This window comes from Calonectris borealis, chromosome Z, assembly GCF_964195595.1.
Source record: "Calonectris borealis chromosome Z, bCalBor7.hap1.2, whole genome shotgun sequence".
Classification (NCBI taxonomy): Eukaryota; Metazoa; Chordata; class Aves; order Procellariiformes; family Procellariidae; genus Calonectris; species Calonectris borealis.
In genome coordinates, this window is record NC_134352.1 from 77,843,939 (window position 1) to 77,868,396 (window position 24,458).

The 24,458-nt window shown below is 37.8% G+C and overlaps 1 protein-coding gene across 1 annotated transcript in view; it reads left to right on the top strand.

The window, feature by feature from the left end:
- LOC142075746 (protein hinderin-like) overlaps positions 1-24,458 on the top strand; it is a 175,122-nt gene that overhangs the window by 12,564 nt on the left and 138,100 nt on the right. The window contains exon 5 of the mRNA XM_075137565.1: positions 6,062-6,177. Within this exon, the coding sequence (XP_074993666.1) occupies positions 6,062-6,177 (116 nt within the window). The remainder of the gene's footprint in view (positions 1-6,061; positions 6,178-24,458) is intronic.

Sequence of the window (24,458 nt, forward strand, 5' to 3'; positions counted from 1 at the left end):
ATCTTCCCTCTTCAGGTGAAAAGAGAGAGGCAAACTGAATCCAAAGTTTAAAAGACTCAAATGTTGTGAATGTTGTGGGTTTTTTATTGTGTCAGCAGATTCTTTTCAAATTGTTTTTGTAGGGGAATTTCTGAGTAGAATGAGTCCTGCCTATGAATGGCAAAGTGTTTTGTGAGTAAATGGGAAATTCTTGAGTGTGATCAGCTGTTATATTCAAAAACAACCAGCATGGCACCTTTGTGTTTTCAGCAAGGTGCTGCTGGCATGGTGGTGAAAGTGGCAGGCACGGTAAGAGCAAATTTTAGCTCTCCCTACAAGCAGAGTCTTTTTAAGAGGCATAAAGGACTTTCTCTGATTTTTTATTACTGCAGGCTACTCCTGAAGCAGTCATCAGCTTATGTAATGAAATGAGCAGTGACATGGTGAAGGCACTGAAAGATTCCTACCCTCGTGCTCTGCGCCAATGTCAGGACACATTAGCCTCTTCCAAGAGGGAGCAGCGCAAGGTCCCCTGGGACCGAGCCAGTTGACTGTTGAGCATTAAGGATTTGCTAGACACCATACTGAGAATGGTTACAAAGTATTCTGGAGTGAAATATTTTAACTGATATGCAGATTTTGAAAGCGCTCTCTGTCTTGGCATTTGGCTGAATGGAGGTCGTAGCTTTCTTTGCAAAGAGAGTGAGTGTCTGCTTGCAAGCATTCACCTCGCTCCTAACTGATATAGTACTGTGACTTTCTGGCTCCTGCTATGACTCTACATCATAAATACTTCTTCCCTGCCTGCACAGTTCACATATGCCTGTACAGCTTATATATGCAATTTGCTTTTGAATGAACAGAGGCATTGACTAAGTGACGTAGAATGGTTCATGAAAGTTTAATTTTTGCGTTTAGTGGTGAGAATTGCTATCTAACTACTTTGTATTCGCTCTTTCTTCAGATAAGATAACAGGGAGCCAGCTTTCTCCATGTTTGTCTTTGCAAAGAAATCTTCAAAAGTGATTTAGGTAGAAAGGTATCATAATACCCTTATCCACCCAAGGGAGGGAGTGATTGCCTTTTTCAAATGAGATACAAGATGGTTTTTGCTATCTCATTAGTGTCTTTCTGGCAAAGACCACTGGCATGCCCAGAATGACTTGTACCCAGCAGCTAGTGAAACAGCCTTCAGACAGCCCTTTGTTCCTTATTGAGAAAATGCTTCCTCCTTCCCAAGACCTTGGATTTCTAAATCCTTTGTAGGGTGCTGGCAGTCTGGAATGCTAGTCTTTTCTACTGGCATTGCTTTATGGGGACTTTTTATCCTGATATAAAGATGAAATTGACCAACTAAAATTGAAATTTTTCCAACAAAAGGTGAAAATGGGAATCAAAACAGAAGGTTAATTTGGTTACAGAACTGGAAACCATTACAAAGGAGGACAGTAAAACTACTGTAGCGTATATCTGCTGTTTAAGTGTTTTTCTTCCAGCACTTAGGATCTTTGAAGGACAACTTGCCTATGGAAGCCCGTATTACAAATCTGCAGTGTTTGGCCTCTTGGGTTGCCTTCTCTCCTGGGTTACACTACCTCATATTTAACCAAACTGTTAACTGGCTTTAACTTCAATGTCAAGATCTTTTCTTTTTTTTTTCTGTGCTACTTTAGGAGACAATGTTGTGCTGCAGTTCTCTTAATTGGTCAGGCAGTGAGATTGCAAATGAGATATCCCTAAGCTTGTCTGGAAATTACTTCTTGTTGATAGGTAAAGCATGCCTAGGATTATTGTATCACCAATCACACTTACCTTTTGTGCTTAAAAAGACATTTGTAGCTATAAATTCATGCTGTGAGATCTAGTTTTGTATTATTTTGCAAGTTGCATATAATAAAATTTATCCATTGTGCAGCAATTTCAATTATATTTTGGGATCGTTGGGGTTTTTTGTTAATTTTTTTAATATGTACAAACTGCCCACGATATTGAGTAAAATGTATCAGATTTGTGAACAGTGTCCTTAGACAAAAAATGCTGCCATTCTCTCTTCCTGCAGTGCTGGTATTAAAAGTCATTTTGTTGCTCAGTTCTGCCAGAGGCATGTTGTGATCAACTCTGGCATGAAAACTTGTTTCACCTTTTTGGAGCGCATCTTTCACTTGGAATACCTGATTTCGTTCCATGGATCCTGCGTGTGCTGGGCTCTGCATGATGCTCTTATCTTGCTCCTTGCTCAGTTTTTCCTCCCCCTGTGGTCTTGCTGTTCCAGACGCCATTCTTTGCTTGGAATGTAAAACCTGTAGTTTTTGAGAATGGTCACCAAAATATTTTCATATTTGCTAGCTAGTTGGCAGACTAATATTAATCAGGTGAGTGTTCCCTAAAAGATAAATGTTCCCAATGAGCATAGGACTGATCAGTGAAGTTTCCAGTGTCCATGTCCCTGCTTTTCTGCTTTTTGATTTTGTCTTCTGTTTTAACTTGTTCAGCCACAGTTCTTAATGCATTCAGATTTCTTTTGGTAAAAGCTCATTTTTTTCTAACATTTTAAAAAACAGAAAACACTATTTTTAATTTGCTTTTTCAGCTCTTCTTTTCTTTTGTAAAGACTGTAAGTGCCTTCAGTCAGGAAGAGTTCTTTTGAGTTTTGTCCCTAGCGTAGTGTTGATGTGAATATTATCATGGCTCTTTCTTGTGCATGCCAGTTTTTCATTAGACAAATAAAACTTGAAGTGCTGTTGACCTGTGCAGTGCTTCAGAAATTCCACCTGGAGAGCATCAATCCTGCTTACTCAGTGGAATGAGTCAGTGTCATCAGCAATCTTGTTGATCAATTCCTTCTTCAGATCAGACAGTCAGAACTACTAGTATCAGCAGTGGACTTGGGAGCACACCATAGTAATTGGAAATGGTGAATTAGGAATTAATTTGAACCCTAAGGCTGATGTCCTAGGAGGGTTTTTTGTCAATATAGCTGCATTATGAATTTTTCTTTTCCTTCAGAGGCTCCTGTAAAATAAAATTAAAATCTTTATTTAGATGCATCTAGAATTACATAAACTTTGAAGTGTTGAATTTAAAACAAGTCTTGAACAAATATGGTGTGTATCCTATGACACGAGATAGGTGAATGTAAATTGCATGCAAGGAAATGTTGCAGACGCTGAACAGCAGGAATAGTTCTACCGATTTGTCATCTTTGCTCTCAGCTGTCAATCCTCTATTTGTTCCTGGAAACAACGATAAGGGAGCTGGACACCAGTGTGTTGCCCAACGGAGCAGTTGTGCCCTTTCTGGTTGCGATGCCTTCATTCTTTCACTGCTCTTTTCTGACCACGAGCGGATGAAAAGCGGGTGAAAATCCTTTTGAGGAGCATTATAAGCCTTGTAATGTTTCCATTCGGCATCAGTGAAGTCCTTCTTAATTCTGCTAAAAATCATCTGTTCTTTACTGCCAGAAGGCAAAGAAAGAAGTATATAAAAAAACCTCACTGAGCTGTGTATAGGATGTGACATAAACCCAGCATAATCTGATGATATTCTTGTATTCCTTTTCTCTAACTTCCTTTTGCCACCTCCTGTGAGTAACTCTCTTCTATATCTCGCCTGCCCTTTACGGGCTGTCTCCTGCTTTGTGATACATAAACATACTGCCACGTTTCTTCTAAGATCACTTACTGTTCTCAGTCATTTACTGCATAAGATATGTGGCACAATATATTCATGTGTCTGGGAGTATGACAGCTTGCTGTGATCTGTGTTAAATACAAACACAGCACGTGAATGTGATGCAGACTGATACAAGCAGTAAATCACAGAATCTAGAGATGGGTAAAACCTGCTAGGTTTAGTCTAATTTCTCTAGTGCTCTGGTCTTTCTTACCTTATCTTATTTTCTTATACTGTTGTTTGATTTTAATATTCTTAGGTGCCAGCATGGCCCAGTGTTTCAGTTGTCCTGAACCTTTTTCTAATGCAGCATCACTCCTGCAGTTAGTAAGCAAGCTTCAGTCTTTATATAGTGCCCTGGAGATGATACTTGTCCTGTCTTTCCCTTCTGATCTTTTTTTTTTCCCCTCTTGTTCTTGTTTCCTTCCTGTCTTTCATCTACATGGTCATTGCTGTCTTCATTGTCTTTTTCTAATCGATGGTTTTTATTCTCTGTTCTCTTCTTTTTTTTTTTTTTTACCCTAAGAAACAGGAAGCATTCTTGCATCTTCCACTGATTACGTGAAAGAAGGTCACATATGGATTACATGAAGGAAGGTCATATATGCTTAGTCACTTATCTGATTGCTCTAGATTCAGAGAAGACAAACTGTTTGTGCTTAGATGCAAAAGCCTGGGTCTGCAGCCTGCGGCATATGTACCGTAGCTGTAACTGCATCGGGGAGCAAGGGTGTATGGTAGAGAGTTTTCAAAAGTTTGTTGCCTGCTTAACTAAGGAGTACATAGGTGTTGGGATGGATCCAGAGTTAATACAGCTGGTTCCCTTTTCATTCTTTATTTTCTGATGTGTGCACACCCCTTTTGACAGCCTTTGAGTGGAGGGAAAGGGGCCTGGGAATGAGTTGATGAACACTGCCAAGGACAGGATTACAAATTAGACCATAGGCGTATGAATAGTAGAACGTTTTTATGCTAAATCCATGTCTTTTTTGTGTAATTTAGAAACTTTCCAGTTAATAGTTTGTTTCAAGCTTTCAAACTGCTCTAATTTACAGAATTTGATTATATGCTATATGTCATTTTTCTCCCTCCAGGTTTGTAGAGAAAAGGTGTGAGTTTCAATATTATTAATTATTTCCAACTTCTTGCAGTCTGCTCGAAGGGCTGTGGGTTGATCTTAGAAGTGAGGAATACTGCCAGTCTACAGTTCACCCCAGGGGGGTGACCCAATTGTGGTATTTATGGTTTTTCCACTGGAATATCAAAACAAATCCATGCCCTCTCAAGGGAGATGTCATGATGTCAAATGGATGGCTCAGTCCCTGAATGGAGTTCTCTGTTAAGAATGTCAATGAGTCTAATGGGACGAGTGGAAGGCTTAGTCCAATACCTATATATATATTATTTTTTATATATATATATTTTTCCCCCTTTCCTCTTCCTATAGGATTGTTCCACTTGAAGTTAAAATTGAAGTTTTCTGGATGTTGTACTGCTTTGGTTTCCTGTCACCTGTGGCAGCTGTTTCATCATCGTAAAAGACTGAACTTTTAAGAGCCTTCAGCAACAGAAATTGCCTAAGTGCAGAGCAATAATATTTATTAGTCTAAGCTCATTACTTAATATTTTTGTAGAGGTTTTATAGAGCCATGATTTCTAAGCCATGTTTTTTAGCATAGTTACAGGCTCATCTGTGCATAATGGTCGTCTTGCCTACGTGATACCAGAATAATTGTTTTTACAGCCTGCTCTTGAGGTGCAGAATAAATGATCATTGTAAACCTTTCTCACGTTGTCATCTTTTAATCTTGATCCAATTATTTACACTGAGCAGCAAGATACAGTGTGCCATGGCCAGACAGAAAGGAAAATTTACTCCTGCGGCTTGATATTTTAAAATCCCCAGAAGAGGACAAACTGTTTTGTTTGGAGAAAACTAACAAGAAAAATGGTTCCTTTCCTGGACTTATATTTGACCAGTAAATGTGAAAGAAGGATTAGTTTATAGATTAAGAAACAGAAAAGTTTTTCAATTTCTTTCCTGTCTCAGCAGCTAAGCTCTCCCATTTGAGTTGTATGTCTACATGCCCTAGGCTTGTAAGGATCCCAGTGTGTCTTCATTACGGCTGCAGGGAATCAGACTGCACAAATCTAATTGTGGGTTCAGGTCCTTACATTGTTGTTCCATGCTGCCCATTAATGTGCATGTGAGACCAGTATCTTTGAAAAAATAATGTATTGCATAAAGTCATATGCATCTTCCAGTGTAATATAATAAAATAAACGTTATGAGGAACTAACCTCTTTAAGGGTGGAGAGGGTGATATCCATTTACCTGGAAAGCGGAGGAGTTGGAAGTCAGGCACTGTGGTTATGGGCATGTATTTTATTTCTCTCAAATTCTTTTCAGGGTAAGTGAAGAAAAGGAAGTGACAGAAGAACGGCTGAAAGCTGAACAGGAGTCATTTGAGAAGAAGATCAGACAGCTAGAGGAACAGAATGAACTTATCATCAAGGAAAGGGAAGATATCCTTTAAAAATATGTGCAGGGGCTCACTGTCTGAAATAAAAAGTGAACCACAGAGAAATAATTGTTCTAATTTATGGCAGAGAATAAATCTGCATGTGCTGCCATTCAAAAGCAATCAGAGAGATGACTTGTCAGCATGTGATGCTGGTTCATTTGAGCTTAAAACTGCCATCCAGCTGTTCCTATGATGTTGTTTTGCTATGAAATAGATATTTGTCAACTAAAAATGACAATAAGGAATTTATGCATTAAAATATGGTTATAGATTAATTTTTTTTTTACTTAATCCTGTTAGGTTGTAATTGCGATCTAAAACTTGCATGGTATTCCAGGGGTCTCTGTGTCCAGAGAGAGACAACTTACACTGAAGGCATTTGAACTGTATATATGTACTAGGAGGTTTAGCCAGTTCAGACTTTTTCTGGTGTAGCTTTTGTTTGTTTGTTTTTTATATAAAAGTTAGCTGATTCTCTTTTCTTGCAGGCTGTGACTTCCATTTTTGTTAAGCTGCATATGCTTAGTCCCAATCCTGGAATATCACATGCAACGTCAATGTTGCAGGAATTACCAATTTTCTTCAGTGTGGTGTGATAGACCTTTACAAAATTCTCTTGTTCATTTCTCTTCCAAATCTTTGATATTGATGCTTTCTTCTTTAATTCCTCAGAAGGCTAACAGTTGACTACAGTGGGGTATTGAAGAGACGGTGCTGCAACTACAGCAAAAGCAAATAGCATGTGATTCATCAGAAGCTGTATTTCAAGTAGGGAGGATACTAATGCTATTTTAAAAAGCATTGATGAAACCTAGTGCGCAATACTGTTTTCAGTCCTGAGTCATCCCGTGTTCAAGTGAAAAATGAAGTTGGTGACAGAAGTTGTGGAGAAGGGCTACTTAAGATGATGGGAGAAGCTATTTGTGGAGAAGGGCTACTTAATAGCTGGAGAAGCTATTTTCTGAGAAGAAACTGAAGTGTGTACGTGTGTGCTTCTGAATAGTGACTGGCCATATAGAAGTAGGTTGAGATGGTGGTAAGGTGAATAGGGGGAGAGGCAATGCTGAGACAAAAAGGGACTCTTCAAGCTACAGGCCAGTGTTGGAACAGAAATAAATGGAGATAAACAGTCCACAAACTTAAACATGAAGTTGGAGGAGGGTTCTTGAAAATTGGAGCAATATTTCACAGTTTAGCACTGGAAGGCTTAAAAAAAACTGTTTTATGATGGAGCTTCGTTGGCTTATGAAAGGAATTCGGTGATATGTTGTCTGTGTCAGCAGAGGATTGCCCTTGATGACCCAGAAGATCCCTTGTAGCACAGCAGCACTTTTATTGATAGAAAGAATTTGGTCTGTTTGTACTAAATAAGATACACATCAACAAGCTTAGCCGGGCATGGAACAGTTCCTGGAAAATATTAAATCTGATGTATTTAAGAGCCATTAGATGTGACTACAACTCTTTTACATTGATTTCACTGAAGTCGGTATTTTGTTGTCTATTACGTCTTGTGTATTTAGTCAGCTCATGAATGTGGGTGGGATGTATGTTCCTGATTAATATGTTTTTAATTTATGCACATAAAGCTTTCACTAATTCATCTGAGGTTTATTTGGCTGCTGGGAAGTAGGCATGCTTGCTTGTTTTTTTTTTGTGGGTTTTTTTTGGTTATTCCCCCCCCGCTTTACTAGAAATAGATTGCACGAGCATGAATACTTTTTCAGAAGTCTGGTAGACATGGCAGAAGGTTAATGCATGCAATTTTACACTTCATAAAACTCTGTAAAACCTAGAAATATAAAACAAGGTTATAATTTAAAACAATATAATTTTAACTACTGCAATACTTGCCTATCATACATGAATGATTCAAGATCCTCGATGTACCTCTGATCAATTAATTTTTTATCTTGAAGCTTGTTGCAGAGGGAAGAAATTGTAGAGCTGACTTGCCAAAGTTGAATGCAGATTTTGGCTATTTTCAAGTACAGCAAATTGAAATTCTTCAAGTTCTTCTGAAATGTACAGAGTTCACTTGCAAATAAGATATCAGGGGTATTATACCATAAGAAAAAACCTTCAAGTCTGGTAAAATCAATTTTACTTACCTTTTTTTTTTCCCTCCCCCTCTCCCCCAAAGCTAATTTATTCTCCATAAAATTACTTTATCTAGCCCAGTATTTAAAATTACCCTACAATAATAAATCGGTGCTTCTGACATAACTGCAGCGATCCAGTGAAGTGTAATTTCAACCTGGTAAAGGTTTAATTTGAATAGCATGGGGAGTGTGGTTTCTTTTTTTTAAAGCAACATGTGTTTTGTTGTTTGTTTTGTTTCTTATTAAGACTCTTGCAGCAAAGATATGATTTGTGTGCTTGAAATCCCTACTTTAAAGGCATATTTTCCTCATTTTGTTGTGGTTGATTTTTTTTTTTTTTGAGAAGCTATGCAGACCCATCCATTTGAATTCATTGCTGCTGAACTATGACAAAAGCTTTGGGGTGTGGGGGAGTAGGTGGTATGCAGTGATCTCACTGCAAAACTTTGAGTAACTTACCAGTATTGAAAAAACAGTATCCGTCTGCAGCCTAAGCTTACATTTGCTTTGGAATTGGTCAGTGCTGTCTGGGTAGGGAACAACAACTAAAAAGTCATGCAAACTTATCCTTCCGTTGCAGTTGAAACTTTGAAATTTGAGTAGTTCTTACTAGGGCATGCAGTTAACGGAGGACAACCCTGATGAGCACACTGTGAATAAATAGGCCAGCTTGTTGTCAGGGTTGCCAAATACTTATTATCACAGAATTAAGGAAAATTAGGCATTTCAAGTAGTCATCTGGTCTACTCCTTTTCCCTAAAGCAGTATAGACCTGTCATATTGTCTTAGAATTTGGGCAAAAGTAAATATTTTGGCTTAGTTTTTCACAGGGCGTTCCCGCTTGAAACCGGCTTCTTTCAAAAGAACCTTGATATAAAGTGTTTCAACCAGCTCCAAAACCAAAAGAGGATCAAACCTTTATTTTGTCTATAATAAACTCTTGTAGCCTTTTTTCTAAAAAGTTCTAGTGCTGCTGTTCTTTGGAGATGTGATGCTTAGTGGTGTAACGTATGTGTGCTGTGATGACATATTTTGCTGTTCTTACTAAAATCCGCCCAGTTGGGCCAAACTGGAAAATCTAGTAATGGGTGCTCCCATTCTTTTGATGCCCTCCACAATGAAAGCATCTTATAGCTGTATGGATGGGAAAGTGGTCGAAAGAATTAATCTTCTGAAAGGGAAGATTAAGCAGGAGGTAGAGGGGAAGACGTAAGTGGAGGCTGTACTGGGGAAGTGAGAACTAGAACATGGCTGGAAGGACAGACTTGGAAAAGGAGGTTGGGCTGGGCATGGCTAATGTGAAAGAAGTAAAGCCTGTGACTGATGAGTTCAAAAGTGTTTGGGATAAGCAGTCAGGATTAAGGAAGAGCCAGGATGGAGGTAGGTGGCCTAGGATCAGTCAGATGATTGTGAGACAGCTGGTGAAAGTAGGGCTGTGTCTGTTCAGTGTATTCTAGCACTCTCCAAACTTTGAAACAGAATTTGGGACTAAGCTCATGTGAGAAGGCTCACCATGTGTAACCTAGCTCTGTGTCTTCCTCAGCATCCTCTCTTAGTATTTGTCCTCTCTTTGCTTGTGTATTCCCAGATCGTGATGGATACAGACCAGGTGACTGAATGGCGCTTCTAGCGGCAATCTAAATTCTGGCATTGCCTTTGGAGTGTTTGACTGGCAACTTCAATGTTCTTATTTTTGTTGTTTCATTTGCATTTTCAGAATAAGGGATGAGCAGCACGCACCACGTTATGCTCTTAGGCTACTTGCGCTGCCCCTTCTTGTACTTCTGCTAGGAGCTGTTAAGAGAAAAGCTTCTGGCTTTCCTTTTTTCCCTGGCATATTTTCAAGCACCGATTATTAATTTAGGTCCCCAATATGATTTAATTTAAGAAACAGGAAAATATCTTTTGTAAGATGCCCCAGTACTGTCATGATAGATGTCTTAGGAAAAAAATGATAATAATGAGATTATTAAGAAGCAAATACTACTGTTATTTCAAAGCCCAAAGAAATTATGTTATGGTCTTTAGCTTTTCTTGTTATCACCATTAAGGATTTTTTTTTCATCTAAACTTGATGGTGTTGCATAAATGAAGAAGCAAAAACAGCCTTAACATTTCTGTGAAGATTTATTAATTGGGGAAAAGGAAACTTCTTAAAAAAAAAAAAGTTTTTTTAAATTGGTTATTGAATTCTAAGCTATGCTGAAATTATCATTTTGGAGACAAAGAATAGGGAGGTAATGGGAAGAAGAGATTCTCTTTATTACAAACTTATTTTTTTTCTTTTTGTGAATTTAAACTCATCAGCCCTACTAAACCACTGTTTTGGTTAATATTTAGAATGTACCTGGATTACTTAAGCTTTTTGTTGGAATTATTTTCTGACTGAACATGATCTGTTGATTTGAAGACCCAGCCAAGTTCATACAACAAATCCCATACGATTTACTTGGCTACTCTTAAAAATGATCACAGACTCTGTTTACATATGTCCTTAATATTGTAACTTAGGACTACTTAATTAGTTGATTTTATGAATATTAATTTAACTAAAACAGTTCATTTGCTGATATTGTTAGTGAGACATAGAATATTAATTTGCTGGAAGAATAATGGGCTTCTTATAAGCATTATCTAGAGTATTTAATAAAGCGCTTTTAGTTTTGCCATAGTACTGTTCATTACATTATTCTTGCATATACTCATAAATTAGTGCTATTTACATATTTTCTCCTTTTCCTATCTTTCTGTGTTAATGTAGAATTAGTATTATTTTTCAGAAGAAAAATAGTTGCTGACTTGCTTAATGCCAAAGAACAGAATGATAGAAAAGCAGGTGTCAGAGTACAGAATTTGCTTTTTTATTCTGTCATACTTACTTTTCTCTATAATGTTGAGTTTGCTTTTCTGAAAATGGGGAGAGAAATAGGCAGTACTTCTATTTCCTTTCCTTTTTCAATCTGACCCACCAAGTTGTTATCACAGGTGAAAAAACAAAACAAAAGGTCTTGCATAGAAAGCCTTTGGCAATGTACTTTGTTGAATGTGTGGTCCCTATGTCCTGCTTAACGGATACATGTGCGTGTGTGCCTCCCCAGGGCAGCCGTTTGCAGAAGGACCGTTAGTCTGAACTCACAGTGACAACACAGAATGTCATAGAAAAATGGGGTATGGAAATTAACAGTACAGTTAAGCATGTATATATGAAAATTGGATCCCTGCATGTTGCCCCGCCCCAAAATAATAAAAGGCAAGAAGAAAACTTCTATACAGAGAAAAAATTGCCATTTGCAGGAAACTCGTGCTTAGTGCTTTTGAAAGTCAGGCTCTTTATTTAAAACTCAGTAACAATTTTAGAGTTTAACTTTGGCTAAGGGTGATTTTTGCTTTTGTTATAGTTTCTGTAGTACAGTTCCTGATAGTATAGTTTCTGACAAGTTACGAACTGAGGGATTGGAATATCATCGTTTTTCTTTTATTTCTCAACTTGGTTCCCTCAGCTTATAGTTTTAAATTTTTCCCTTCCTATTTTTCATATATGAACGCATACTATATATCTTCTTGTGCATCATAATTTGTTTGAAAGCATGTGAGGAGAATGAAAAATCAGTATTTTGCTCCTCTCTCCCATTTTATCCAACTGCTTCACTCTTTGAAGGTGTTTCCCTTACTGTTATTACAGGTCTCCTACTAGTAAATGTTTCTAAGCAACCATTATGGTCTATTGAATAAAAGCTGAACTTATTAAAAAGTCCCTGAATATTTATATGCTATTCTGTAATGCCAGTATTGGCTAAATAATGTATGTATTTAAGAACTTCTTAAATGTAGAAGAATCAGTCAAGGACTACTGGGTAAATAAGATATCTTGAATTTTTCATGAACTTTTAAACTAAAACAAGGTGAAACATATTGTAATGTTGAGTGTTCAAATGGGTCAATGACTGGAGATTCATTTAAAGCTCAGCTTTCTATGTTTAATCCTAGCTAGTGCCTTAGAGCACAAGCTAGCCACATTGTCCATGTTATGAAATTATCCAGAATCAACAGGCAGCATCTAAATAGTCAACACCAGCCTCTGTAGAATATGAGCTAGATAGGCTTTTTGCCCTAAAACTTCACATTCAGTGGTGCAGGATTGTCCGTGAGATGGTAGTGTCAATACAGAAGCGTAGCTGTGGGATAAGAGAAGCAGAGTTGCTTTGTAATTTATACTGTAAAGTGTGGAATGACGTTATTCTGTGTGTGGCTGACTGAAGAGGAGAAGACTTTCCCACCCAGCAGCTCTGGCATAGAATTTTGGAGGCCCACTGAGGTGAGTGTTGAGGGCTAGTAGCATTCTCGCATCTCCTCTGGTTCGTGACATTTTTATACTGCGGTGATCTGTCCTAGTACTAGAGACCTGATGTTTATGAGCTGCAGTCTTACTGGCTAAAGAGCTAGCGTTCTGCTCTGCCAGGTTGTTGATAGCCACTGGTAGGTATATGCTTCACAGACAACCTGTCTTCTAGCTCTGGAGGATGAATGGTATCTTAAGCACAGACATATTATCTATACTAACTCTCTGGTGTGGATCTCAGAACTGGATATGATGATGAGCTGCCCCTGTCTGAACTTAATGGAAGAGACCTGTCATTAGAAATGCAGCTTCAGCCATGGCAATCTCATATATCAGTATCAGTTGCCATAATGAAAAAACCTGAAGTCAGTCAGGTAAAGGGTATTTTGCTGTAGAAGTCAGGCTGGTGAGAAGGGCTGTGTCTCACGTGAAAGGCAGATCTTTCTTTTTTCAGGCACTTAAACTGACCAGGCTACTTACCTGACCGAATTTGGCCCCTGCTTTTATGGCTGTTGCTGAAACATTTGGCTCTAGGCACATGAGCTTTCAAAGTGATGTTTTTTTGAGTTACATTTTCCTTTATGACATTTGGCTCATTCGGAAATAAAGACTGAGATCTCTTAAAAGGAGGCACAAATGGGAAAATGAGATCATTAATTGTTGAAGCTGGTACTGTAACAAATTGACTAGAAATGTGGATTCAGAGAAATTGATGTACTTTATCCTTCCAAACTAAATGAATTCTCCATCTGCTTCAGCTTCTCAACTATAATGAGGACGTTGGGCTGACTCTGCTATTGGTTTCTCTGTCTTCCTGAACTATTTTGGAAAGTTTAAACATTTCTTGCATGATTAAATACACTTTCAATAAATCAATCTCATAATAATTGTTGTTCAGGAGAGTTCATTATTCAGTTTAGTCTTTTAAATTACTGTTCTTCTTTAAAGGATTCTTCTGACGTAATGGCTTCTGCTAAATCCATTTGCCATGCTCTGGCTTGTAATTACTTTGGATTTGAAGAATAAAATGAATGGCTTTATTATTAATCAGTAGCAAATTTGTCTTACTGTTTTTAACCTTAGAGTGGCCTTCGCTCATGAAATAGTTTTAATGGTCTAGATAGCAAAACACTTCATACCTTTCTTTCAACAGAGATTTAGTGAAAGCAATCAGATAGTTTTGTGTTTTTTCTTCCACCGCCCCCCCATCAACTGTTTGTCACAGTGACTGCCATCATGTGTGTGTTTGCTGTTGTATGCTGTCAGCTGCTGGCCCTCTGAAAGGCTAGTATTGCTACCTGCTTTTAGATTGTAAATTTTTCAGGCTAGGGTAGCGTTTATTTTTGCCTTACACTGTGGAGAGTACATTGCACATAAACAGCATTAATTTAACATTGGCTATTACACTGGACATTGGCTTATATGAACTTTGTCACTGTTCATGCATGATAAAAACTTAAATTATTTCTTTCCTCCTTTCTATTGTTATGGGGTTTCATAGTTCTTATTGATGATGCTTTTGTAGTCAGATGAGTTGCAAGTCTGTGCTGTGACTTTTAGTAGCAGAATGCCATCTTGGACTGAAGTTTTACAGCAGCTGAAACTGGGCAGATAACTGTCCTATATGAATCTTCTCCATTTGGCATCAGTTCTTTGACCATAGTCTCTTGTAAGGTTGTTCATCCTTAATTTTAAACTGACAGTCAATGCAAACTAATATAAAAGTGGTTTCAGCCTTGCTAAACTTCTTAGGATCTAGTGGATGTTACATTAATATCTCATTTTCAGAGACTGCTTAGAAAATGAAAGTGGGTTAGTTGTAGAGTTATAGACATTCAATAAATCTCAGCTTTTAATTTCTGTAGGGATTCATTGCTATAGCAGCACTGTGTTGGTTTTGTTTCCTCTATCAATTGTGATGTTTAACCAGGGCTAAGAATTTTTCAAGTAGTGCTGAGGAATTGGAGAAAACATCCAAAGAGGAATGAATAGCATCCTTGAAGTCTTAATTCCATGGCTCTCTAGGAGGTCATTAAAAGTGTAAGTGTAAAACTGGATGGAATTTATCCAGATACAAGAATTCATAGAAGACTTCCATCTGTACCTTTTATCCTTAATTCTATTCGCATTACACCTCATTGCTCTACTTTCAGGAATTGTAATTTTTTATTTTATATCTACATTTTTCAGTTCACATACTAATGTGTATATGTTTATTTAAATGCATTTTTAATTGTGAAAATGGTAAGTTTTTACTGATGGCAGTATGGTCACTTTCACTGCGTATATGTCACGAGTTTTACATAAAGGTTAGCCCCTTCTTAGGACAAAAAATACCCCAGGGTTGTAACACAGGGAGTACAGTTGTAGTAATAAAGATTATGTTGCTGATAAGTTCCCCTCAAGGCCCCATGATGGTAATACCCCTATATTTTGTCTTTAAAGAAAACTGCTGAGAGGCAATAATTTTTTTTGTATGTGTCCCATTTTCATTAATGCATGGTAATTGATGGAGTTGCAGTGACTTGTAACAGTAATGAGTTCTAAACATAAGAATGCACTCCTTTCTAATAAGTGAGCACTGCTGGGGTTTAAAAGCGTACTAAATCAGTTGCTTTAGTATGAATTTATTAGTTTTTTTCAGCATTAGCTTTAATAGTAGTTATTTACATAAGCGTACATCCCATTAACCGCCATCAGGGCTGGAAAACATGCTGAACTGTTCATATTTTCATATAATTATTGAACATAATGGTTTCATTTGCATTTCTAAACAGTGATGTTTCTGTCAGGCTTGGAAATAGTGTCTTTACGCAGTCCCTATTTCACATCCACTTATTTGACATCGTTAAATTTTATGCTAATGTGCTTCCCTAGAATATCATCAGTAGGACAGATGCTTGCGCTTTAATATACAAATCAGAGATGCTTTTCCCTTCCCCCCTCCCCTGAACTGCAAAAGAAATAAAAAAGCATTTCTGCACTTTTTAGATATAGTTTGTTTCATTCTAAAGAATCTGTAAGAAATTAACTTAGCTTTCACCCCTAGTTACAATATTTCCAAATATTGTAACAGATACCTGCTTTATGAAGGGTGGGAGACTATCCTCTGCATGAAGGAAGAAGAGTCTTCTAAAATTCAATGTAATGTGTTAAAATAAAGATTGTAACCTTGAGGTTGCCTCGTGGAGCCTTACATAGCAAGTTGCCTAACTAGGCAGCGGTCCATGGACTGGCTTTCCTGGCAGCAGACCATCGCTGTAGAGAAGGTTCAGGAAGGGAGAAGTTTCAGCTGCTAGACTCGGTGCTTGTCAGCAGAAGTGCATTTGGAATTGTACATTGTCAGGTTTTTAGTTTTACATTTAAAATAGATCTTTTTTGTTTTGTAATTCTGCAGACAGGCAGAGGTATATTGAGCCCTTGTGAACTAAGTGGGGATGGTGGTTGTGTGATCCGTGTTGCTTTGATTTTTTTTATATGTATGTAAGAGCTTTGATACTTGGACTGAAGTTAACAGTGGAAGCAGAGCATCAAAAACCTAAAAGATAGTGCCAGTAATTGCAATTCTGAATGTGGAAATGACGGGATAAAAATAAACAAATAAATAAAATCAGCACCACCACCAAAACCACACTGCTTTTCTTCCATTTAAAAATGAAATTAATATGTCATTGCATCTTGTTCTGTATGAACTTTATCTTAGGATGACTGTAAGTTGTAAGTAGAGTGCCAGAGGTAGAGCAGATGAGTGCAACTTGCAGTATACAGTTGTGGTCACAGGAAAAAGGAAATATCAAGATGTATATAGTATGTTGCTTACAAGCCAGACGTGACCCACGTGAATGAGCATGGAAACCCAGTGAATCTCCAGCTCAGTTCTATGCTTTTACTGACTTACCATATGTGGCATTGGGCCACATCTGCTGTCTTCTCTCCTACTTACCTATTTAAAAATTTGGGGTACTGCTTGCTGGCATTTGTGTGACATGAAAGGTTAAGCGTATGCACATTGCTTAGTTATGGCATCTCATGGACACCCTCAGACTTGAGCAATACAAATATTGTATATCTCTGAAAATCTTAAATAAAACCAAAAATGTTAGGGTCAAGCAAAAGACTGAGAGAAATGTGTCACAGAGATTTGTCATTTTCATTGTGTTTTATACATAAAAATAAATGTTAAAAAATGCCTCTCTTCTTGGGCATGTCATAGAAGAAGGTTTGAAGGAGGCCCCCAAATAGAAAAGGGTACTTGGACTGAAATGAAAAGGCATATTTTATGCATAAAGGGCCACGTGAGCAAACTGGAGAGATACTCTGATGGGTTCTGGGCTTATGGTGTCTTTAATTATAGATGATTAACAATTTGCTAGTTGCTTTGCAGACAAGTATAGAGACAAAAATCCCTGCTGGGAAATGCTTGCAGCCTAAGACCTCATTCTGGTGGTGCGTGTAGAGCTATATTTTAAGTCACAAGAAGTAGCAATATTAAAATAACAACAAAAAATTTGCTTTCATTATCTCAGAGAGAACCATTGGCTTTTTGAAGTATTTCTCTTACAGTTTTGAGCTTGCAATACTGCATGCAACCAGTTTATAGGAAACAATTTGGAGCAAGGTGCTTTTTGGTAAACCTTTTACTCAGGATTAAAATAGGACGCAACAAAGCGGGGTAGCAATTGGTGAGATGTGCTAAATTCAGCTGTGAAGTACTGGGAAATTTAAAGAGAATACCTCTGGCATGCAGAGCAGACTGTTGTACTGCAGAGATTCTGAGCCTGACCTCTTGTCAACTTCTCATTTGAATCCTGAAAAGAAGTCTCTAGGTAATTGGCAAGTATCCTTATTTTAATATGCGGCCATAAAAAAAGTAAAGTATGATGATTTTTAACATCAGAAGATTAACATTTTACCTTTAAATAAAATATGATTAACTGGTACAGAATTAAAAGTAATAGAACTGAAATATTCAAACTATGACTCTGTGGTGTCAGATTATGCATCAAGTGTGACAGTTTAAGTACTGAAGTGATTTAAAAATGATCCAGCTGAAGGATGAATATCCCAAGTATCGAAAATAAAAGGGAATAAAACAACTGTGGCTATCAAAACTTTCTCAAACCCTCCTGGCTGAAGGAACCAGGAAATCAAAAAGTAGCGTTGTTTACAGTGACTGCATCTTGCCTGGTGCCAGTGCAGGTGCAGCGAGGGGAATAGTCGGCATGCTGTGATGGCATCCTAAACTATGATTTTAAGCCTGCCAGATGATTATTATGTTTAAATTTAATTGCCAGGCCAAGACTATTGCTTCTGGATTCATCTACCTCCAGCAAGGTTCAAATATGATTGATCTAGCAATGCGTCGCGTCTTTCAGCATTTTGCAGTCAGCCAGGCGTCTTATTATCCCTGTACAGTTTCATTTCTGGTAGATTGGCACATGTTTTGATAAAAGAAACCACATATTTACCATCAGAACTACGTAGTGTTACTGTTTGGAAATCTGAAAATGCCATTGTGAAAGTTTGTCATTTGACTTCTGCATATTTTAAGTCCGTGTTAGTAAAAATTATTTTCCCCACCTAGTAGTTCTTTAAACTCAGCTTGGAATTTGACAGGAAAGTGGCACCTTGCTGTCCTCTGAAGTCCTGTAAATGAAGTTTTTGAGTGCAATTTGGGCATTTAGTAATCCTCTTGTAGATGGTGTTTTCAGCAGGTTTGTGCACATTAAGCTATGACACCTTGAAATTGTTTATGAAGCATCAAGAGGAGGAGTGGAATATGGCTCATGTTCCAAAATGCAAAAATAAAAGAAGTGGTAAATAAAATGTACTGTGGTCACAATAATTGACAGGTCTAATTTTGTTTACATCCAGGGAACAGGATACTGAAGTAAGAGGGTGTTGCTTTCATGTAGTTTCTTGAGTGAGTAGGACTTTAGTAATTATGTAAAAATATAAGAGCAAAGCACTTAACAGCCTTCATAGTATGTGAACTCTTTCAGTTACACTGCTCAGATGCTTGTGTGGACTTCTTCATATTTCATTATCTTCCAGGAGAACTTTCTGGTTGCTATAAATATTGCTAGCCACATTGATGAAAGATCCTTAGTTGCTTTTAAAGATGTTACTCATCATCTCTTAACAGTGCAGAATAAGACTCAAGTGAGCACAGCTCCTAACGTCCAGCTGTCACTTCAGGTAACTGGACAAGTCCTGTGAGGCCTTACTGCTCTGTTTCAATGGAAATAACCATATTTAACTTGCCAATGCTCTTTGCTTTAACCTGCCGATAAATCTACTGAATAAATTTGTCCTACGAATAGAGGGAAATTAAAAATTATAAATATGTTTCTAGTTATCTGCAGAGAGAAGTTATGGGAGCAAGTAATGTAAACTTACCTTTGGACAGGGTTTGATTGTAGAAGGGATTGCATCGTATTATCTCTGGTAGTGTGAGAAAGATTTGGTTACCCTGAAAAGCCTCTTGGTTTCCCCAGAAGGCAATCTTGGTACACTGCCTTAGGTACATCTGCTGTGATGTCTGGGGATCTCTGCACAGCCTGTGAATCCTAGTTGATTTTAATGAACTGTTTATATTGAATTTGTCTCATGTTGGCAAGGTTCATGTTGTATATTGCACTCCGCTTTCTGGAAACAGTCACAGGACAGTCCAAAGAATTTAACAATATAAATGCATTGTTCTGACTGAACAGTGAATGCATCGGAGATTCTGGTGGCTCTTCTGTGGGGGACAGATGACATCAGGAACCTTCTGGCTCTCTCAGACAATCCTCATAACATATTTCTGTTCATAAAGCTGTAAATATCTGCCTCGGTTCACTTGTTACTTCTCTCCACTGTGCCATTTTTTGAAGGATCAGTGTTTTAAAAGATCCTCTAATGTTTTTTTTGACACCTTTTAATTTCCAAGCTAGACACAGTCACAGCTAGCTTAAACATGCTTGTTCTTGTGCCTGTGTTTTGCTTAAATAGATCTTCCTTCTATTTAACATTTACAGAGAAGGGATTAGAGCAATAGACATTCCCCATCTCAGAGGGAGAAGAGAGGACAAGGTGAGAGAAGTTTCTCTTTCACTTGCATGCGTGTTGCATGAATGGTGGGAACTGCTTGACTTCTGGATTAGAACAGGCTAGAAATCTTGGTGAAATGGTACAAAGTTAAGACGACTTGTATGACTGAAAGGTCAGGGAGCTCAGCAAAGTCAGAATAGTAACGTGTACTAATTGGGGTTTGCTTGTTTTTTCTTGCATATGGAAGTTGTCTCAATAAAGTTCATCTTTGCAAAGCTACATAGAGAAACTTCTGGTTGATGTTACGGAAAGTCCCCAAAGGTCAAACTTAAATGCATGTATATACTACGATTCAAGGTTGGTGCTTTTACGTAATTGAGATGACTGAGTAGACAAAGTATGGTGTGACTTTAAATGCGCCTCTCAACTTCCACCATGGCAAAGGTGTCTTGTCAACTCTTCTCGTTAGGAATCTTGTTCAGTCTTGCTTTGTCATCAGCCAGGGAGGATGTGGGACACCACTGCAGGTGTTCTTTTGGTAGTTGTTCAAGGACATCAAGCTGTTGTGAATGGCTTAAATTTGGAGAGAAAAACCATGATGTAGCTGGATCTGCATTAGTTGTGTAGCTATTGGTGTCCCAAATCTGTTAATGGTGGTGCCCACAACAAAGTCGGGATTTACTCCCCAGCATCATGATTTTTTGCTTTTAAATACCAATAATAAAGTAGTAGGAAGTTTGGGATCTTGATCTGCAACAGATTTATATTTCATGTAATGCATCTAGCAAGTCTCATATTTCCTTTTTCTTCTTCACTGTGCATGAGGAAATAAACATATGGCTGAAACCATTCTGAAAGAAAATCCAGGAAAATTGGCTATTAATTCAAAGTTGCTAAATGCTGTCCTTGGGTGTTTAGTTGGGCTCAGTCTTTGTCTACATCTATCCCTCTTGGGGATGATTTGCAACCCTTTTCTATTGGCATGTCTGTTTCTCTTTGTAGACACTAAAATAGATTCTTAGCTAATATTTCATAAAAAACATATGAAAGAGAAGTTCTGCAATTTATATCTTATTGAAAGAGTCATTATTTTCTGCTGCTGCTTGAAAATAGATAAAGTACCAGTAACTTTGCTTTGCTTTGTAGTTCACAGTTTTGACATAAAATTATTGTGGGCATGCTGAATCAGTGGTATTCTGTCTGCAGTAAATCTTTTGGCCTCAAAAGCAACCCAAAATGTGTTTGTGAGCTGTAATAAAGGGTGGTTCATGCTCTTCTCTTTTTATAATACTGCCTTGCTTAAGGTGTTCTTTTACTTTTTCTTTCAATGTCAAGAATTTTATTTTAATAGGACTTGTGATATCTAGAGACTTACGGAAGATTAGTAAATCTGCCAGAAGTTTATATTTATAACACTCATGAAGAATATATGAGATTATACATAAAGTTAAACTCTTCTTCATTCTTTGGATCTGCTTGCTAGATGATGTGAAACTTCATTCCTTAGGAAAGGGGTTTTCTGTTCGGGAAGACAGTGTGGTAGGCATATTCTTTGAATTTTCCTGGAAGGTAATTAGTCTAACCGTCTTTGAAGTGTGTTGCCTAATGTGGATCTATATTTCAATGCTAGATGTTTGTTTGAAAGGGTTGTGTTGTGCATTTGCTATAGGTTCATTCAGTAAGGCAAATATGTAAATCACTGTATTTGTGTCACTTATCTATATTTCGTATATTTTGGAATTTAACATCTATTTTATTAAAGTTGGCTGCTTGTCACTGGAGTGAGGAAGGTTTTTCAGTCAGGAGAAGTATGGGTGTAGGAGGGGGCGGGAAGTTTCAAGAGACTTTTTTGACGCCACGTAATGGCTTTTCTTGTCACCTCTTTTAGTGAAGCCTACAGGAGGAGTTCTGCAGAAGGCTTCCTAGAGTTTCTTTGGGCAACTGCATGGATGAGGATAAGCAGTCCTCCCCCTTGCAGACTGCAGTTATGCTGTTATATCACATGAAGAGAAGTAGAGGTGACCTGTTGGAGTTTCTACTCCGTTCTGTCAACATCATGTCTCTGGACGTATCTCTCTGGGACTTTCTGATATCCCTGCTAAATAATAAAGATAAACCATGACTCATTTACTGTCTCTGCAGTCTAAGCTGTGCAGAACTCAGTGGAGGGATGCACTGGAGCCTGATTTGCTCATTCCTCCCCTTCGCCCTTGGTACTGTTTGCCTTGCCCACCTTGATCCCAGCCACGTCTATGATCCAGGGCTATGGATGGGCCTGCAGTGGATGTGTTCAGAGAATGCCTTTTGTGCCTGTAATGTAGAGATGTCCAGAAGTAGTGCAGTAACTGGTCACAGTGCAAATCATGGGTGCAGCACATGGAATCATTCTTCTCTACTGAGGAGACTCACCTGTAAATCGATGCGAATACACACAGTATTTCTTTTTTCCTGCTCATCTCCCACTTTTTGTCAATCATGTAGTGTGGAATATGCAAAGAATTGAGAAACTATGGGTTAGTACTAGTCTATTAGTATTAGATATATTTCCCCCAGAATTTGTTGAAGTTTCTTATTCCCCTTTGGGATTTGGGTTCTTGGATCTCAATTTTTCTCACGCAGAGTGAGGCTTCTAGAGTTTGTCTGGATTTGTGGGTAATGGGCGGTAGTTTTCCATGCTTGCAAACTTTTGTATCAGAACTATCATCATCAAAACACTTTTTTTTTTAAAAGGGCTATGAACATAAGAGTTTCATGTTTACAAAGCCAATTTGAGAATCAGTTGTAGTATCAAGCCTAGTGCCAAGATAAGCCTATGATAACAGGACAGTAATTCACTCTAACATTTTCATATGTTAAGCTGCACTGGATGCACATTAATAAAACAGATATATAGAGGGGATGGTGTCACAACTGCAAGATGTTTGTCTGGTAGTTTTCACTGGCCTGACAGAACTCCAGTATGGAGGTACAGAGTGTGGACATACTCTGTGATGAACTTGCATACCAAATCATCTGTCAGAACCCTAGTCAGCTGGGAACAGACTTGCTGACAGACATGAGACTCCTTGTATAACCATGTGGTGCTTTATCTTTTATTTAAAACTCAGTTGGCTCCTTGTTCTGTAAGTTTAATAGAGATGTAGTCTCCATTGCCACAATGTCAATTTTGCTATAGTTTTATCATGCAGAATGTTTAATGCTGTATGCCTCGCTTTGTGAAAAGGATGCATTAGGAGTCTTGGAAAACTCAGCAATGCTGGAAAACAAATTTTAATCGAGATTCATTTACAGAAGGAGTTTCCCCACAGTTTTTATGGTCTTGAACCAACAATGTTTTGGTGAAATAAACTGTTATATGCAAAAATTACAACAGAATTTATAGTGGTTAGACAGTCTTGGTGCAGTGCTAGGAAATTGTTGTTGATTGATCCTAACATCTTATTATGATGCATCTTGACTAGAAAAGAAAACAACTTCTAATATCTTATAGAATGTATTCTTTGACTTTCAATTATTTCATAGATCAGGAATAGAAAACTGTTCTGTTAGCGTTTTTGCTTATGTAATATTACTTCTTGAGCAGCCAATGAAAATAAAATAAAGGCAAGCAACTATTTTTTCATTTGGTGCTGGTCAAAATTTTAAATTTCTATTTTACAGGGATTGCTAATACTTTGAAATTCATTTTTTTTCCACTAAAATGTATTTCAAACAAATTCGAAGGCTTTTTCTGATGCCATGTTTTGGTTTTATGTTCTTTCATGACACAGTGAGAGATGCATGTTGTGATCGTGCTATCCTGATGGTCGTGCTCTGACATAATGGAAGCGATCTATTTATTTTTTTTTTAAAAAGTGTGTCAGTCTTTCTTTGCAATGCGCATGGTATGTCAATACTAAATGTCACTCATCCTTTTAGACTTTCAGCTACTGCTGTATCATTATGACTTTTTGATAATGAGCAAAACATGACAATTTCTATATGTGATGATACAAAATCTCAGCAAGCAACTGAACAACGGATGCAAAATGAAAATATCCTCTTCTTTGAAATAGAAAGGATTTTCTTAAGTTTCAACAGGTTGGTTTTTTTTCTTTTTCTGGTGGAAAAGTGGTTATGACAAAAGGTTGGTGTTACGTTAGAAGCATACGTTAGAAAAACAGACCTGAAAGAGATCTTTAGGCATCCTGTTCTTTCCCAACAGAGGATGGATCACAGCCTGCCTTTCTCTCTGGCTTCTAGTTCTTTGTCCAGATAACCTGAATTTGAAGTTTAGATTTTCATTCCAATTTGGAGGCTTTGCCATAGCTGTAAGCCTTTCTCTAGGCTAGAATTTGAATTGTTTCTCACTCAACAAATTAAGCTCTGCAGTGTCCACTGCTGATAAGCCTTCCAAGCTGTCACAGGTTTGCTCTGTCCTCATTTGTGCTTTGTGAAAGGCGTTGCAGTTTGGGTACCTATCCCACAGATTTCTGGCAGAGTTCTCAGAAATGGTGAAGTTGGGCAGATTTCAAAGGGCCACGAGTATATTGTGGGGGAAGTGGTGGGTCGCCTGTTTGATCAGCATGAAGTACAATGCCAGTAAACCTTTAAGTTAGCTGGCATTAATGCAGCCTGATTGAAATAGCATTTAGAGTTAATGAAACTAGTTTTAACAGTATCTGCAATGCTTTCTGTGTGTGAACGTGTGACATTTTACAAGTGCATTGCAAAGACTAAATTGATTCTTAGAAGAATACATTTCTCTAGTCCAGACAAGACCTAATAGATCTTTTTCCTAGATAGCAGACTTAACTTTTTCTTAATTTT